The sequence below is a fragment of the Semicossyphus pulcher genome, unplaced genomic scaffold (assembly GCF_022749685.1).
Source record: "Semicossyphus pulcher isolate SPU_LCO1_2020_fin unplaced genomic scaffold, fSemPul1.0.p SCAF_10, whole genome shotgun sequence".
NCBI lineage: Eukaryota > Metazoa > Chordata > Actinopteri > Labriformes > Labridae > Semicossyphus > Semicossyphus pulcher.
This window is the reverse complement of record NW_027211604.1, coordinates 28,383,270-28,400,959: the sequence shown is the minus strand read 5'-3', so window position 1 is coordinate 28,400,959 and position 17,690 is coordinate 28,383,270. Positions and strand designations below refer to the sequence as shown.

Here is a 17,690-nt window from a genome sequence, read left to right as displayed (position 1 = left end):
ATAAAACCTGAAACTGCCTATAAATAAGTTATAGTAGCACATACAAGACTTAGTCATGCTGCCTGCCAGTGATGGGTGTCAAGGAGGGCAGTTATAGATGAAGATTGGAGGCAATTAATTAGATAATAAAGAAATAAGGTAATTAAGAGCAACAATGAGGATTCAAGTGGCTCAAGATTGCAGTCATTATATGTTCCACCCCCTTCTTTAACCCCTCCTCTGTTCCTCCAGGAGAGTCCTCTGACCCAGCACCTCCCCCAGTGACCCTCTCCTGACTCAGGGATACCATGGGATCCCTCCCTGTTCACCTTTCCCCACTCCTCTTCCTCCTCTCCGCTCTCCTCCTGGCCCAGCCCTGCACCTCCTTCAGGCCTCAGGTTGTGGAGCGAGCATCCAGCCCAGAGCAGTCTCAGTCCTCTGGTAACTCCACGGGGTCCGGTAAGAAGGCATGTGCGGGCGTCGTGGTGTGTAGACCAGGAATCCTGCTGCCAGTGTGGGAGCCTCTCAACCCTCCCCTGGGGGAGCAGGCGGGGAGAGCTGTGGTCTACTTCCTGTGTCTCATGTACATCTTCCTGGGTGTGTCCATCATCGCAGACCGCTTCATGGCGTCCATCGAAGTCATCACCTCTCAGGTATTATCGAGCCTTATATTTAAAACAAATAAAATCATCTTTAATGTAATACACAGTTTTGCTGCTGCATCGTACTTTGCAAGAGTTTTGGTCTCATTCTACTGGCAGATTTTGACTGACAGGGGAGAATCATGGGAAATTAAGTGTGCCATTATCCCACCATGGTACATTTGAATTCTACATTGTATCAGGTTTAATGCTTCGTTTAAATGTGTATTCCCACCAGCCAACACCAATGATGGTATGTCGGTAACATAGACTGTATTAAAAGATGGACGACATGACAGCTCCCTAAAAGTGAAGCCAAACCTTCTCTATCGCCCCCTGCTGACTGGCCGCAGTATAGGTCATAAAGCCCGACTCCTACATGTTAACAGATGGGACATCAAACAAGTCATGGTTTCTGTCATTATAGTTAGTTGTTATCATGCTGATTTATGTCCGAGTAGTCATTTTCCTGACAAGTTTACTTTTAATTAGTTATTTGATGCTATAAAAAGGGGGTGTGACCTCATGATTGACAGCTCTGTTGACAAATCGGGCTCCTGCAGCATTTTGTTCCCGAGCAGCAGAGTAGAGGAGCAACAGCGAGAGGAGACGTAATTAACACTACAGTCACTGAACTTTCCATAACCGTGAATATCAACACAAGAAGCTGTTCTGCTGCAGACTGAGCCCACCTGAGGGTTAAACGTGTGTTTTAGGTAGAGGAAGGGCTGGACATCAGTACCGCGGCCCAACCGGCCAATCTCTACTGCACAGACTCCGGATACAAATACGCAAGATGGCAGTGCCTATTGTGGGGCGTATTATGGTTCACTTTCGTGGAGATGCGTCTTCCATCTATACAGTCATTGTACTGCAACATGACAAATATGTAAATTGGTCATTGAGATATTTGCATGACTTGAAATTTTGAGCTAAAGAATTGCGTGATGCTGTGCATTGAGATTCACTTGATGTCCTGAGTTTGCATCAGAAATGGTCCAACCAAACTCCATTCGAAAAACAAGCATTTTTTTCCTACATATCTGCATCATTATGTAGTTATTTTGGCATCTTTTTGACCCTCTAATTGCAATTAAACAACAGTACACTGTTCATTTTTGGTTCACACTTCACAGGGCTTTAGGAAGCTACATTGCAGCTGACCTGTGACTTGTTAGTAACAGTAAAATACCCACTCACCAGAGACAGATATACTGTCTCTCTGTAGCGGAAACTGAATGCTGGTAACATTAGTTGATCTAGCTAAAAGGTCATTAAACTGGGTATTCATCAGCTTCAAGTCGCTGGAAGCAGCTGTAAGTTAATCCAGACACAGCTCCTGGAAAAGGCGGTGAAATGAACCGAGCTGTCTGCACCTCCGGATGATGTAATGACCTCAGACACAGTGGTGTTTACTTTTCCAACATACCTGAGCTAATATTCACTGGTTATGATTAACGGACTCTTGTAATCACAGATGATCCCACGGGAGCAAAATTCACTTTGCCCTTGGTCTGAACACAGAATAAGAATACACATTTAAACAAAAATCAAAGGTCACTATGCTCGATTGTAAGTGGAGAAGCCTTTTCTTTTTGAACGAATAAAACAACAGAAACTTAAAACTGAATTATTTTCTTTAAAAAAAAAAGTAAATACCTCTAATTTTGACATTGGTTGCCATATATGATGCTGTAACGACTGATAGTTTAGTGGGGATAGCATGTTTAACACTTAACAAACCTCTGCACTTGCAGGAGAAGCAGGTGACCATCACTAAACCAAACGGTGAAACGACGGTAACAACAGTGAGAGTCTGGAACGAGACTGTGTCCAACCTCACGCTCATGGCCCTGGGCTCCTCTGCACCTGAGATCCTGCTTTCTGTTATTGAGGTACACAAGTCCTTTCTCGTCCGTTTAACACTTAACCTCATATGGAAAACACAAAGGTTTCAAACGTTTTCACATATTTAAAATTCTGCATGTGCTGCTTAGTATGTCTTTAAGATCAGTGACTTATGGATGTTAAAGAACTATATGTATAAACCCCAAGGACTCTCCAGATTCCATCCTCAGTTAGTGAATGAGGCCCATTGATTTTTTGTTATTTGTTTCTTACATGAGTTTCAAATTTAGTTCTATTACCATGAAAAAGACGTTTTTTTTCTATGTGTCTTCTCTGTCTCTGAAATGTCGACAGGTGTGTGGACATAACTTTCATGCAGGAGAACTGGGCCCAGGCACCATCGTGGGCAGCGCTGCCTTCAACATGCTTGTTATCATCGGTATTTGTGTGACGGTGATTCCTGACGGAGAGGCGCGAAAGATCAAACACCTGCGAGTGTTTTTCATCACGGCCTTCTGGAGTATTTTCGCCTACATTTGGCTCTACCTCATACTGGCTGTCATCTCACCTGGGATCGTAGAGGTGTGTTTCTGATGGCTGAATATAAATGTGTCTCTAATGTAACAAGTGTGTAAATCATGTGATGCTCATGTCACCTGTATCACCAGGTGTGGGAGGCTGTAGTGACGCTGCTGTACTTCCCGGTGTGTGTGATCTTGGCTTGGATCGCTGACCGGCGTCTCCTCTTCTACAAATACATGCACAAGCGTTACCGTGCGGACAAGAGGCACGGCATCGTGGTGGAGATGGAGGGTGACCTTGCCCCCAAAGGCATTGACGTGATCATGGATGGAAAGTTGTCAGACGGGGGTGCGTGCCCTGGAAACTCCTCCAGTGTGACCGTCTCTGTGCAGACGGGGAACGAACTGGAGCAGAAAAATAACGAGGAGGTAAGACATGAGGCTCAGGGAGCCACGCTGAAGTAGACTATCTAGTCAATCACAGGGCTGACACACAGAGACAAACAACATTTCACACTCAATCTCACACCTACGGGCAATTTTAGAGTCACCAATGAACCTAATAATACCCGCAGGGAACTCACGCATGCACCGGGAGAACATGCAAACTCCACACAGAAAGGACCACTTTGTCTGATCCGGGATTCGAACTAGGAACGTTCTAGCTGTGAGACGGAGACGTGTAGACCACATTATTGGCTCGTGACGTCAGGCTGGGCGCCGTTATCTCCTTTGTGAGGCGTCACACATGAGGCAACATTCCTTGCAAAATTACAGACGTGACAAAAACAGTGATGATTAACAGGACTTTTTACATGTTTACACAGATATACAGTTACTCGTCTACTATTGAGGAACAAACTTTTGATTGGCCACGATTCTTCTTCTTCTTTGCATGACCAGGTTATATCACCAGGTTGGTGTTGCATTCTCATGACAGCGTTTAGGTTGTGTTTTTGCGTTTTCGTTTAGACGGGGCTGTGCTTATGTGGACAGGGGTTCTTTTGGAAACGAAGGAGGCAAAAACTCTGTTTTCAATAATACCCGTGTACGTGTAGACATGGCCTGAAGGTATGAGTGCAGCAAATCATCAATCAAATCAAAAAATCTGCAAATTAAGCTGCACGTAATTTTTTTTTGCCAGAAACACCAATACTTCTTAATTATAAAGCAAGGTTTTCAGTCATTCTGATGTTGAATTCCACCTCAGCAGGACTGCACACCCAGCATATGTGGTCAAAACTTCAAGAGCATTTTTACAGAACATTCTGAAAAGCTTACATCTCTGCAAATACAGCGTTTGCAACAATCACCATCATAACAAAATGGTCAGTCTTCGCAGCAAATAAGGCACCAAATAAATAGGAATATAAATAAAACTGTAGAAAACAGTGGTGCTATGGTAATGACAATGTGCAAAAGTCATGCAAGTCCAAGTTCCCCTGCCCCTACCCAGGTTTTGTCTTTATTACAAAACCCAGCTTTCCATTAATAATGTAAATAGTTGACCTTGAAACATGTGTCAATACATCCCTAATAAATGGATTTATATGTTTGTTCACATCTTTCCTGCCTAAAGCTATTTCTTCCTTAGTCAATAAGAGAAACAAGTCTTTTAATGCTTGTTTGTTGTCCTTAGAAATAAGATGTTTGGAAAAATACCCAGGATGTACAACTTGGGATCAACAACGGATCTTCAGTTTTGAACAACAGTTTTTTCCTTAACAACCTGTTTCCTCTCTTTAACAGGTGGTCCGAATCCTAAAAGACCTGAAGGAGAAACATCCAGACAAAGACATTGACCAGCTGATCGAGATGGCCAATTACTCCGCCCTGGTCCAGAAGAAGAAGAGCCGCGCTTTCTACCGTGTCCAGGCCACACGCATGATGATCGGTGCCGGCAACATACTGAAGAAACACGCTGCAGAGCACACTCGGCGGTCAGGAGGCCTGGACGCTGACAAGGCCACATGCTCACACATCTGTTTTGAAAATGCTCAGTACCAGTGCACAGAGAACTGCGGCTCTATGAGCCTCGGGGTGATACTGGACGGGGGCACAGGCCAGGACACTTTCTATGTGGACTACTGTACAGAAAACGGCTCGGCCAACGCTGGGGCCGACTATGAATTCACTAAGGGAACCCTGGTGTTTAAGCCAGGCGAGACACACAAAGAGATCAAGGTGAGCATGGGGGAAAGGGGAGAGTGTGAAGTTGACATAAAGGAATTCGTCAGTGTCACTAAAAACCCACAGAATGGAAAAGAATAGCATAAGCAAGGCAAGAAGATGGCGACTGCACACACGATCCTACACAGAGCTTTTTGACCTTTTATGCGTTTATTGAGAGAGAGGACAGTTGATCGTATCGGAGACAGGGGAAGAGAGAGTGGGGATGACAGGTGGCAGGAGGCCAAGGGTGGGAGTCGAACCCAGGGCCACCGCTTCCAGGACTGTATTCTATCTATATGGGACGCTCGAGCTGATCTAAACCGGCACCCCAACCACATTAGTTTTAAACAAAGTAAGAAAATATCTCTACAGTGCAATACAGTATATAAAGCATCACAAATAACAGAATATGAGTTTGTGAGGAAGGGAAACCCTACGACTACGACCTTAGGACTGTGTTTCCACAAACACAATGAAAACATACGGTTGCACAGATAATTAAATTATTTTTTTCGACACATTTTTGGTTAAAATGTATTTAAAAAATTAAAGGCAGAACAATAATATAGTAATATATATTCAATGTGGAATATATAGTGAGTATAGGTAGCACTGGTTATTTTACTTCCAGTTTAGGCAGAGACGTTAAACAGTGTCAAATATGGTCGGAAATTTCAGCCTGGAAAGTCTGGAATTTTGAAATGGAAAATGGGTCAGAACCCTGTTAGGGATGCTACAGGGGGGGAAATGTTCCCACTGGTTAATGACACCACCGCTGTTACTGATTACACGGGGAAAAAAAGTCATTGATTATGCTCAATACCTGCAGAGCACTTGCTGTCATCTTCCCTTTATGTTTGAACAAATCAAATGCTTAGAAGGTTGGTTCATTATTTTTTTACATGAAAAACCCAACAACAATAAAACAAGTGCAATATTAAACATTTGAATAAGCTATGAACAAAGCGTAGCAAAGCAAATAAATTAGCTCTATAAAGTTTTAAATAATATAGGCCTACATAGTAAAAAATGACATTGACAAACACTCTGGAACAGGATAAATAATGGGAAACAGATTAAAATAGGAACCAAATAAAAAACAGAATAAAAAAGAAAACAAAGGTGACGATAAACACCAAAAATCCACAGGCTTAAAAGCCTAATAATAATAATAATAATAATATAGAGAGTAGAATTTAAATTAGCAAACTATTGAATCAAACAAATCTAGGAAACAAAATCAAACAGAAATCAAATAAATAACGGAATCAAAAGAAAACAAAGCCAAAACACCTGCTGCTACTTTCTGTGCTGCGATTCTGTGCTGCTGCGATGGAGCGGATGCTGCAGTTTCTAATTGTAGCAAGAATATACACTATAGTATTTAAAACAACTTTTATTTAATTTGATGAACGTGGAAGCTGCGTTGATACGTGAAAATTAAATCAATGGGTTTTATTTCTATACGCCCAAAAAAGGCAAAACGATGGTGGGGGAGTTATGCACTCGGTGGGCGCCTGAACGCTGTAACACAGACTACTGCGGCAAGCCGAAACCCTGTATAATGTTTTAGTGTAACAATGTTTACTGATGTTATATTCAACCCCCTATTTTGTTTTTCTTTACTGTCAGCATCAGAATGAGCCAAAAATATAAATAAATGATGTAGCAAAACTAGCTTAGTACACAGTTCCCTTGGTGTATCGAGCTTCCCAGAAATGTTAAATGACTTCAAACTATTTAAAATGAATAAAAAGTCATAGAAGTGACCTCTCTAGAATAGTTATAATATAGTGTTGCATTGTAGTGAGTGTCAGCATTAAAACTGTAAAACTGCCTCATGGATCAATGGTGCTCTGTGCTCTCCAGGTGGGCATCTTGGACGATGACATCTTTGAGGAGGATGAGCACTTCTTTGTGCGTCTTCAGAACCTGAGGTTAGAGGAAGGAGGAAGTGAAGGGACAGGAAGTCCACCAAAGGGGAGACTGGTGGAGCCGCTGGTTGCCACTATCACCATCCTGGACGACGACCACGCTGGCATCTTCACCTTCGGCCAGCGAGTGCTGCGGGTCAGCGAGAGCACGGGCACGCTGACGGTGACAGTGGTGAGGAACTCCGGCTCCAGGGGAACCGTGTCTGTACCGTTTCACACAGAGGATGGAAGTGCCAAGGCCGGGGTGGACTACGAGGACACCAGAGGGGAGCTGGAATTCACTAATGAGCAGACCAGGTGAGGCCCAGTCAGAAACCACAGGCAGAGAGTGGGAAATAAGACTCAGGAGTCTAATGGATGTGTTTCCTAGAACATCAATTTGTTAGTTCCCAGGAAGTGGATAGTGCCAGACATCATGACTCATCAGGTTACATCTTCCTACTCTTAAACATATTACACATTCAAACAAGGAGTGTACATCACCAACGAACCTCAAAGAAGGATAAAGCTGACATTGTATTATGTTTTTGTCTCAGTCAAGCCCATAGAAAGGCTAAAACTAACAATATTTAAATCCCTCTCTCAATATTTTCTTCCTGTATTTGGCACTCAAACCCAAGCACATCCACACCCACAAATCATTCACAAACACATACTGTAGTTTACTTTGTAAAGGAGGCTCAATGATGTCTTTAAACAGCGGCTCACTGCAGTTTGAAGCTGTTTGTGTATCTGGTATTAACTTAAAATAAACAACAGTGTGTTGTGTTTATCACATAGACTGTAAATAAGAAGTGGATGCAGCCGATTGGTTTCAATGAGACTGCTTCTCAGTTGATTGATTAACTCTGTTAACACATAGTTGTTGAAAAGTTGCTACCACTGCCACCAAAGTCATTTTCAGCTTTTTGGTAGTACCGAAAGACACTTTGAGAAGTCATTTTCGGAAAGAACATTTAGTTTAAAGCCTGTTTTCGCTAGACAGAATAAGACTCACACTACCATCGCAATTTGTCATCAAGGATAGAGGTGTAGCAATGCATATGCCTACTCTCAAATGTGGTCACTTCCTGCTCCAAAAAAACCAAGTTGATAAGACCGAAATGCCAAACTCAAGGCTTTAAAACAGAAGTCCACAAACCAATGGGTGACATCAGGAGTCTAAGGCCAAATCCCAATCTCCGTACTCAGGGACTCACAGACTTTGAGGCGCGTTCCCAATGACACGTTTTACGTAGTCTGGCAGAGGTTTTCCAGGGCCAGTGGCCTTTTTTTTTTTCCTACCATAATGGCATTAGCTCCCCATAATAACATTTAGCATCTCTTGCTACATGCTGTTATGCCGTTCCTTTCAGAGGGAGGGGTGCAATGCATGCTGGGTGTTGTAGGAAAACAGAATGGGTGAAACCACGGGCTGTTTGTACGACTTTCTCCACAGCTATGGCGCCAATTTCAAATATTACTGCTTCTATCGACTACAGAGAACACCAGCTTTGACAGACAGGGGCTTTTTCCAGGGGCGAACTGGTCCTTTAATGAAATAACACTTCAATTTGATGTTAGATAAACGGTGACAAAGTCTATTTTTAGAACAGGCATGTTTATCATTTGACCAACTAATATGTAGGGATGGATCATGAATTTTGAATATTCAAATAGTCATTAATTTATAAAAATCTAAAACTTCAACCAACTATTATCTTATCTTAAAAATATATTTAGGGCCCGAGCACCGACGGGAATACGGAATTCTTATTATTATTTTCCCCGTCTTTGATCGCACTTTTGAGGGGGTTGCCATGCTTCGAAACAAATGAAACCTGAAGTGGCGAATGGGTCACCAACATGGACGTGGAAAAGTGGCTCAATAGCGCCACCTTGAAATTTTCAAAACGGGGTCCCCATTGGGGTTACTTTAACTTAGGTGTGTGACATTTGGTATGCATATTGAGCATGTCCAGACCTACAAAAGAACCCTCTTCACCCATACCTAAAACCCAACAGGAAGACGACAATTTTATGATGAAATGAAAAAATTGTGAATTTGGGGTCAAACTTGTTCTCCATTGTTTTTATTGGGGCCTGGTTGTAATGCAGTACTACCACCAGATGATGGCTGTAGTGCATGTGAAAGCTGTTTGCTTAAAGCCATTAAATAACAAGAGAAGAAGAAAACATAAGTGCCAGTTCAAGTACAAACTTTGAAAGGTAAATTAGCATATCATAAGTTTCCATCAGCAATGCACAGTATGGATCAAGCAGACTTCTGTTCTGCCTTTCAAACCTGCAGCACTGACACACAGCCCAATCAACACCTTTACTGTAGCCCTTTAGCGCTGTTCGAAAAGGTGCACCTGAACCTCAGTGAAACATAACTATAGGTTATCAGTCACACACTCCAGGTGGAGGAGGTCCTATTAGACAGAATTACCTGACGACTTGACACCTGAAGACAATCTCCTCCCCAATCAGGTGTGGGAATCTCCTGTCACCCCATGTAAACCGACAGATCCTTTTCACATTAAATTTTCAGGTTATATAATCTGTGTTTGCACATGGGCTAATTGTACACTTAGTGACAGACTGTTACATAACATGGGCCTGTAGAGTTTGTCACAGTTTGTAACAGTTTGGTGCTTTATTATTTAATCTCTCTGAGATGCTTTTATGCTGAGTTTATGTTTGTACTTTACACGTTTTAGAAGTCCTTCAACTCTTTCATAGGTGGACTAAACAGGCTGTGATAAAGCAGTGTATTGTTGTGCTACAAGTCATTTAGTTTAGCTGTGTTTGGTTGGCACACTAAGGAGCAAGAGCACACTATGTTTAAGCCTGAATTATTTAAAGGTCCATTGTGATTAATTATTTAGCTCTCTTGAATTTGCGATGTGATTTAGACAGCACAGCACATGTTTAAATGCAGAGCAGTTTTGTGTTAATGCACCTTTGGTTTATTGTGTTGAATAGAAGTGAATTCTTTGCTATGACAGTAAAAAAACACACGTTTGTCTGTGTTTCTGTGTGTTTCTGTGTGTTTCTGTGTGTGCGCGCGTGCTTGCATATCTCCAGTCAGGTCTTAAAAGTGTGCATAATAAATGTGGAGGAGTACGAGAAGCAGGAAAACTTCTTCATTGTGCTCGAGGACCCCAAATGGCTGAAGCGAGGACTCTCTGGTGAGTGTATTAGCATTTTAAATGTCACCTTTAATGTCTGAGTAAGTTGTGTTTCCTGGTTATAATGATGTATAAAATGATACTCAAGAAAACGCCTTTGTTTACACTAACATAAACTAGCAACAGGCAGCAGGATCAAGTATCAAAACAATAACAACAGCAACAGAAGCGGCTAAATGTCGAGCACCTGCGTCACAGCCAGTAACCAGAGATCACACGCTGCCGCTCACTGTGTCTCTGTTTCCCTGCTGCACAGTCACTGCAGCCTATTATCAGTTTAGCATCCTTTAGTTGCCTGTTTCCTGTAAGCTTAATGTGTTAAGAGACTCGTGCAGGAATTTAATCTGACCAAGAGAATCACTTAGTCTGAACGTACAGTACTTTATCTCTTTAGGTAAGAGGGCAAATGAAGGTAGAGAGCACTGTGCATGCCTCAACTGATGACCTGCTGATAAATGTGTGTACACTGTTAGGCCCTGTATATTATGTTGTTATATTGTATTGAATCACTGTCTGTCTGTCTTCACAGCACTGCTGCTAAACCAGGGTAAGATGGTTTGGTTGTAGGCTTGCTTGCTAAAGGTGCACTGTGCAGCATTTGAATTAAAATATATTATTGTGCATCGGCCATATTTGGAAACCTTAGTCCCACACCATCAGCAGTAAAGTAGGCATGCTCCTCAAAATCAATTCCAAAAGATCCTATTTCTTCTGTGACATTAGGAGATCTCCAGGCTGTAGCAATAGCCTGGAGATCACCCTTGCAGGCCGTGTGCGTGCATGTGCTCAAAGAAGAGCATTGTTTCAGTCTTTTATCACCTACATTATTTGACCTTTATTTGCTTAGGGCTCCCATTTATGGCAATGGCAATGGCAGCAGAAACTCAACCATATGCCATGAGTTAAATACAGGTCATGTCAGGGGAAGTAAAAAAAAAAGTCCTGAAAGACCCCAACATCCTCTTTTTTCAGCAGGAAATACATCAAATTATAGAAGCAAGATTCTCTTAAATGCTTCACACATCACCTTTAAAAATGTTTTACTTTGAAAGTTTGTGCAGTGTGTTGAATATATTTCATTTTCACATCCTAGGGGTGATGTTATACTCTTAATTGAGGTTGAAGATGTGTGTGTTTCATAAATGGCCCATAGATATGTCACATATGGATAATTATATATTGTTGGGGGCAACAGCAGCTCAGTCTGTAGGGACTTTGCTTGGGAACTGGAAGGTGGCCTGTTCAAGTCCTGGTACAGACTAACCATGGAATTGGGACTGGTAGCTGGAGAGGTGCCAGTTCCTTTCCTGGGCACTGTCGAGGTGTCCTTGAGCAGGGCACCGAATCCCCCAACTGCTCGGGGCGCATGTCCATGTGCAGCCCCTCACTCTGACATCTATCCAGTAATACATATCCATAGGGTCCTGTTTGTGCATGTTTCTATATTAGGCCTATGTGTATGTAGCATGTTTCTAATAAAAGAAAGTTCGAGTCAAAATACAAAGCAATGCAATCTGTAGAAGTATTAGGGCACAGCATACCTAAAAAGTATTTTGCATTTTGAAAATAAGGTTTAAATGTTCAGAATAGGTTAAAATTCTTACAATATATTCAGAAAGCTGTGGATATTTTTGCACGTTCAGTATTGCCAGTAGTGGCAGGCATAAGAAAAACTAAACAATACGAGTCTGAAGGTTTTTTAAATTTTATTTTAAAATGGTATTTAAACATTTCTATATAATATTCCTCCTTTTTTCTTATGCCTGGCCAAAATACAGTGCTATCAACAACATGATGATTAGATGTCTGTGCTCCCTGACAGGTAACCCCACCCCTGAGGAGGAGGAGGCCCGTAGGATCTCTGAGATGGGAAAACCCATTTTAGGAGAGCACAGCCAGCTGGAGGTCATCATAGAGGAGTCCTGTGAGTTTAAGGTGTGTGAGTCACATTACACTAACTCTGGACACATAGATATACTGTAAGTATATTTCAGGTTAGATTCAGGAAATATCTGCGTGAACATCTGCAGCTTTTAGGAAAGTTTTACATATTATAATAACTACCTGTTTCAAGACCAAATCTTTGTGAAATACACTACATGAGAAACAAAGTAACTTTTTGTTTGCACACAAGTTAATGTATAAACTCTCAAATTAAGTGGAATTCCTTAACAAATATAATTACACTCTGGTTTGGGTTGGTCAAGATAAAACAATTTGTGTTATTTAAGTGTGGAAAAGCTGAAGTATATGTGTTTATTAACCACCTCACACCTTCTTACACATCAGACTCCCAATGGAGTACTGGACCAGGTACAGTTTCTTTCAGCATGCTGTGTGTTACGGCATGAATACGCCTTTCTCACCTCATTCTCTCATTAAACTCTTATTTTACTCGACTCATTACAAAAAATCACATCTTTCCTTTCAGTTCTCATGCATTTCACGTATGTTGATCTGAGATGCACTGAGGCACTTTATGTTTATCCATGTGTGCTGTGTGTGAAACGTTTGGGTCGGTTATCTAAATGCTGCAAAAGAGCACTGCAGAGTGGTGTTATTTCTTCACTATTGAAACGTGCCATATACATGTTTTCCATGTTTGTTTTGTTACATAAGGTCCAGTTTGCATCAACCTACCTAACGATAAAAAAGAAGTTTGGACCAACTATATAGTTTCATTTTTACTAGTTTAATTGATGAGGGATCTGTATTTTAACGCAAAAGGCGCAGACTATACCCATACAGGTATCATTTAATGAGTATCTGTAAACAGTCTCATATAAGCTGGACGGGATTTATCATCTTTAGTTTAAAGTCATTACACAGAGTACATGCTCTGAGACAATGAACAGCAGCTAAGCATATAACCAGAAGTGTAGAGGCAGTAAAATACAGTTATAGTGGTGATTTGGCCTCGTCAACTTAACTAACAAAAAACTAAACTCAAAATCAAACCAGCTGCTGTGGCACAGGGAGAGTGGAGCGTATGCAGGATCAAATGAATTGTCAAGGTCCAGGCAAAAATACAGTTTCTTTTGTGTTGATTCAACCATTGTGTTTTACAATCTTCTGTTTATAACACAAATGGTATCAAACTTTATCCTATATCTTCTTTAAACGAAATGACAAGTCAATTAGTGACTAAATGTAAAATAATCAAATTATACAAAATAATGTTCCAACAACAGTGTTTAAACAGTGTTATATACAAAATATATATAGGGGTAATAAATAGAATTATGCTATATATTAATATATAGCATAATTAGTTAATAGTAATGTTTTCCTCTGTCTCATAACCGACCATTATTACGTTTAATTTAACAGAGCACGGTGGACAAACTGCTGAAGGACACAAACCTGGCTATGGTGCTCGGCACTCACTCATGGAGGGAGCAGTTCATCGAAGCAGTCACAGTCAGTGCAGGTCAGTGGATATTATATTCTTACTACATACAGCTCCAGACAAAAGGTTAGGGGCCACTGCAAAACATGTTTGTCTCTGGTTCTTCCATTTATAGGTCTGTTTTTGTGTAAAATTAACTTTTGTTTTATTGTAAACAACATTTCTCTCTACTTACAAATCAAATATCCTCACTGAGGTTTTTTATTTGCAGAAAATGACGACTGGTTGAGAAAACCAAAACATGTTTTTCAGACGTTGAATAAAGCAAAGGAAACAAGTTGATGTTCACGTTTAAACAACAGAACACTAATGTTTTAACCCAGGAAGAGTTCACAGATCAATATTTGGTGGAATAACCTGGTTTTTAATTACAGCTTTCATGCATCTCTGCATGCTCTCCACCAGTCTGTCACAGTGCTGTTGGGTGATGTTAGGTGATGTTTGCTTCCTCTCTTTGGTTAGCTGACTTGAGAACAACATGTGGTTACCTAAGTGTTCTGTTAATATCAATGTTTCTCAGACAGACCTAAACAACACTCATTTTCACAGCTTGGCTGATATTACTAACAATGAATAGAAAAGGGATACAAACGGCGCGGGCTCATTTGCTTTGCTTTTTTAAAATAATAATTCAACACTTTGGGAAAAAACCCTCTTTAATCTGAATAAATATTATAACAAAAGCACATTTAATTTAAAGATATTTTGTGAAATATACTTTTGAGCTTTCTGGCTGTAGATTAAACCTAATTAATAATTTACTTTTATTAAAAGACACAAACTGCCCCCGGTATATTATTCTCCACCATCTTCACATGAGCTTTGGCTTTCAGTCACTTGCTAGGTAGACTGTAGGTAATAAGATATATATATATATATATTTAATATATATAATTAATATTATAAGAGTATAAGAAGAGAAATTTATCTGCACAATAAAGCCAGGACTATTGATCATAAGGTATGTCTGCAACTGATTACAACTGTCCTGTTTACAGCCTAATTTGTCACAATTAGCTTGTACCTGATTGGCTCAAAGTGTGACTGCATCATCACTGTCTTCTTTGAACAGGTGATGGTGATGAGGAGGAGGGACAGGAGCAGCGAATGCCGAACTGCTTCGACTATTTCATGCACATATTGTGCATTTTCTGGAAGATTCTGTTTGCTTGCGTCCCGCCCACCGAATACTGGAACGGCTGGGCATGCTTCATCGTGTCGATCTCTGTCATCGGGCTCTTAACAGCTGTTATCGGAGACCTGGCCTCCCATTTCGGCTGCACCGTCGGCCTCAGAGACACCGTCACTGCTGTGGTCTTTGTGGCACTGGGAACATCACTTCCTGGTAAGAGACTCTAACATAGACTGTAAATGAGACGTTGATGTAGCCACTGTGATGTCATCCATATGTTGGCTGTCCCCATCTTGTTTTTTAGGGGCAATATGTTGATGAGAAGGTGGATAAGCTTTGCCACAACTCTATCTTTGTTGAGACTGGCAGACGTGTCAATCAGAGGTTGACACAGATTGCCGTCCAACAGGCATGCTTTTTTCATCTTTCCCTTCCCTACTGCACCCGTCGCCTACAGCAAACAGCATATTTCCAAAAGGAGAGAATGCATCTGACACGACAATCTCCTGTTGCGTGCTATAATTGTGAAAGGGCAACTCTGGAAATTGTCCTGACCTGATTCTCCAGACAGTGTAAGCTAGCGAAGCTTTTTAAAAGACCGCCTGATCACCTGTGAGGTTTTTCTCCTGCAGAAAACCTGCAGCAGGGCGCTTAGGAGCGCCTCATCCTTCATCCATCCATCGTCAACAGTTTCTTTCTTTGACAATTATATCCTGACAACAGGTCACCACTCAAACTGCTGCTGCATGAAAACGTCAATGACTGCACCATGATGCCTATCTGAAAGTTAATTAACAATATAGTGCCAATACATTTTCTGCCAATCATTTGACTAATTGTTTCAGCTTCACTTGTACATTCTCTATGTAAAAATCTTGATTTGTAAAGTTACTAGTTACTCAATGTAGTAAAAAGTAATATATTTCCCTCTGAAATGTTGCTAAGTAGGAAGTTGCATCAAATGTATTTAATAAAAAAGTGTAGTACTCTCCCTTTAACTCACTTCCCTCCCCCTCTTCAAATGTTGTATGTTATATATTTTTTTAAGCAGTTTTGTAAATTAGGTTTTTATTTACTCTTGTAAATTTAATTTACTCACGCATAATAGACATTTGAACCAAATGATCAGAAATAACAGGAAAAAAATATTTTGTCCAATAAGGTAACACACTTACAGACTTATTGCCTGTATTGTACGCAGATCGATTATGCTGTTGTGCGTCGCAATCCCCCAAAGGCCCATTCTGAGCCAGGAAAAACCCTGAACAGGTCTAGATTTCTGTTAAAAGACAACTTTTCCTTGCTTTCCTTGGTAGATTTAGTTGGGTATTATAGAAAGAACAGTCTAAACCTGCTCTATATGTAAACTTTCATGAGCTTACGTTTGTTGTGATTTGGTGATATATAAATGAAGACATTTATGAGCTAGGTGGGTAAGCAAACGCTAAAGTTTCTGCTAACGTTATTGCTTGGTTAGCAAGAATGCTAATTGCTTGCTGAATGCTAATTTTGGCTAGCAAAATTCCATAGCAACAATTGAAGAGCAGACTCCTCTGAGTTTTTGCAGTAAAATTGATTGATGAGCAAGGTATTTTTCAAGTCGTGTGGACAATAACACCCAAAGTATTCCCTGCTTTACAGGATGGAGCTCATGCTGCATTGAAGAAAACACAACGCTAGAGATTGACTCTACACTGTTTACAAAAATATACTTACTTATAATTACTAGTCTAATAAATCAATTGAGAAGTAGCATCATTTTCTTCTTTTTGCAACCTCCCTACTGGCCATTAAAAAGAATGCAGGTTTAAATCACTTCTGCATTGGCATAAATTTGAAGACCTGAAGACCGGCTACGTCTACTTCTAAGTCTGTAGACTCTATGAGAGGATCTGTTTTGTAATGTGTAGTAAATCCCCAACTAGGAGGCTGTGTTACAGTTAAACTGGCAAACACCTGTCAAAACTGGACTTTACAGTAAACTGTTAAATTCATTCTTAGTGAATTCCCCCCTGAGTATTAACCATTTGTATTCCACCTTCTCTCTTTTTCTTCAGACACCTTTGCCAGTAAAGTGGCTGCCACTCAGGACCAGTATGCAGATGCTTGTATAGGAAACGTGACAGGAAGTAACGCGGTGAACGTGTTTCTGGGCATCGGGGTGGCGTGGTCCGTCGCTGCTGTGTACTGGGAGGTCAAAGGTAAGGTCTTCCGCGTGGACCCCGGCTCGCTGGCCTTCTCCGTGACGCTCTTCACCATTTTTGCCTTCTTCACTATGGGAGTGTTGATGTTGCGCCGGAGGCCGTCCATAGGCGGCGAACTGGGAGGCCCGCGGCTCCCCAAAATCCTCACCTCGCTGCTTTTGTTTGGACTCTGGTTCCTCTACGTCCTCTTCTCCAGCTTGGAGGCCTATTGCCATATACAAGGCTTCTGAGAGAGCACAGATGGGGAGAGAAATGACTTCACAATAACAAACACAACAGGACGTTCCAATGTAAAATACTGCATCGACAACTGCTGCCATGGTTCATCAAAAACATCTACACACTCCAGACTTACAAATCTGTCACATTCGCTGCAGGACAGTTTCAGTCAGTAGAAATGGTTGTGACAGGACTGATTAATCTGAACTTTAGTGGACTTAATAACATGCAGTGACATAATAAAGGAGAGCAGATGGTCATCTTGTACTCATTGAAGTCACTGGATTTTTCTTGACACTGGCTTGTTTCCTGATGGCTCATAGTCTGGATTTGGTCTTGTTTCTCCTCACGCTTATAGAGGTTGAGTCAGATTAGATCGCCTAATGTTGTAAATGAATAAGGAAATCAATAATGGCACTTTTATGGAGACGACACATTATAAACTACTTTAATACATG

General features: G+C 41.1%; 1 protein-coding gene across 8 annotated transcripts; it reads left to right on the top strand.

Moving 5' to 3' along the window:
• The first annotated feature begins 287 nt into the window (after positions 1-287).
• slc8a2a (solute carrier family 8 member 2a) lies at positions 288-17,243 on the top strand. 8 transcript variants are annotated; one of them, XM_069667843.1, is made up of 12 exons: positions 288-632; positions 2,378-2,515; positions 2,823-3,050; positions 3,137-3,418; positions 4,739-5,173; positions 7,031-7,392; positions 10,165-10,268; positions 10,798-10,815; positions 12,091-12,203; positions 13,599-13,698; positions 14,750-15,022; positions 16,867-17,243. In XM_069667843.1, exons 1-12 carry the CDS (start codon positions 288-290, stop codon positions 17,241-17,243), a joined length of 2,775 nt encoding a protein of 924 aa, XP_069523944.1. The 8 variants fall into 8 exon arrangements, with proteins under 8 accessions (XP_069523944.1, XP_069523980.1, XP_069523968.1 ...); XM_069667879.1 differs by having other exon boundaries at positions 546-632; positions 3,137-3,430; XM_069667867.1 differs by lacking the exon at positions 10,798-10,815 and adding an exon at positions 11,077-11,102 and having other exon boundaries at positions 546-632; positions 3,137-3,430; positions 10,165-10,272.
• Positions 17,244-17,690: the final 447 nt, after the last annotated feature.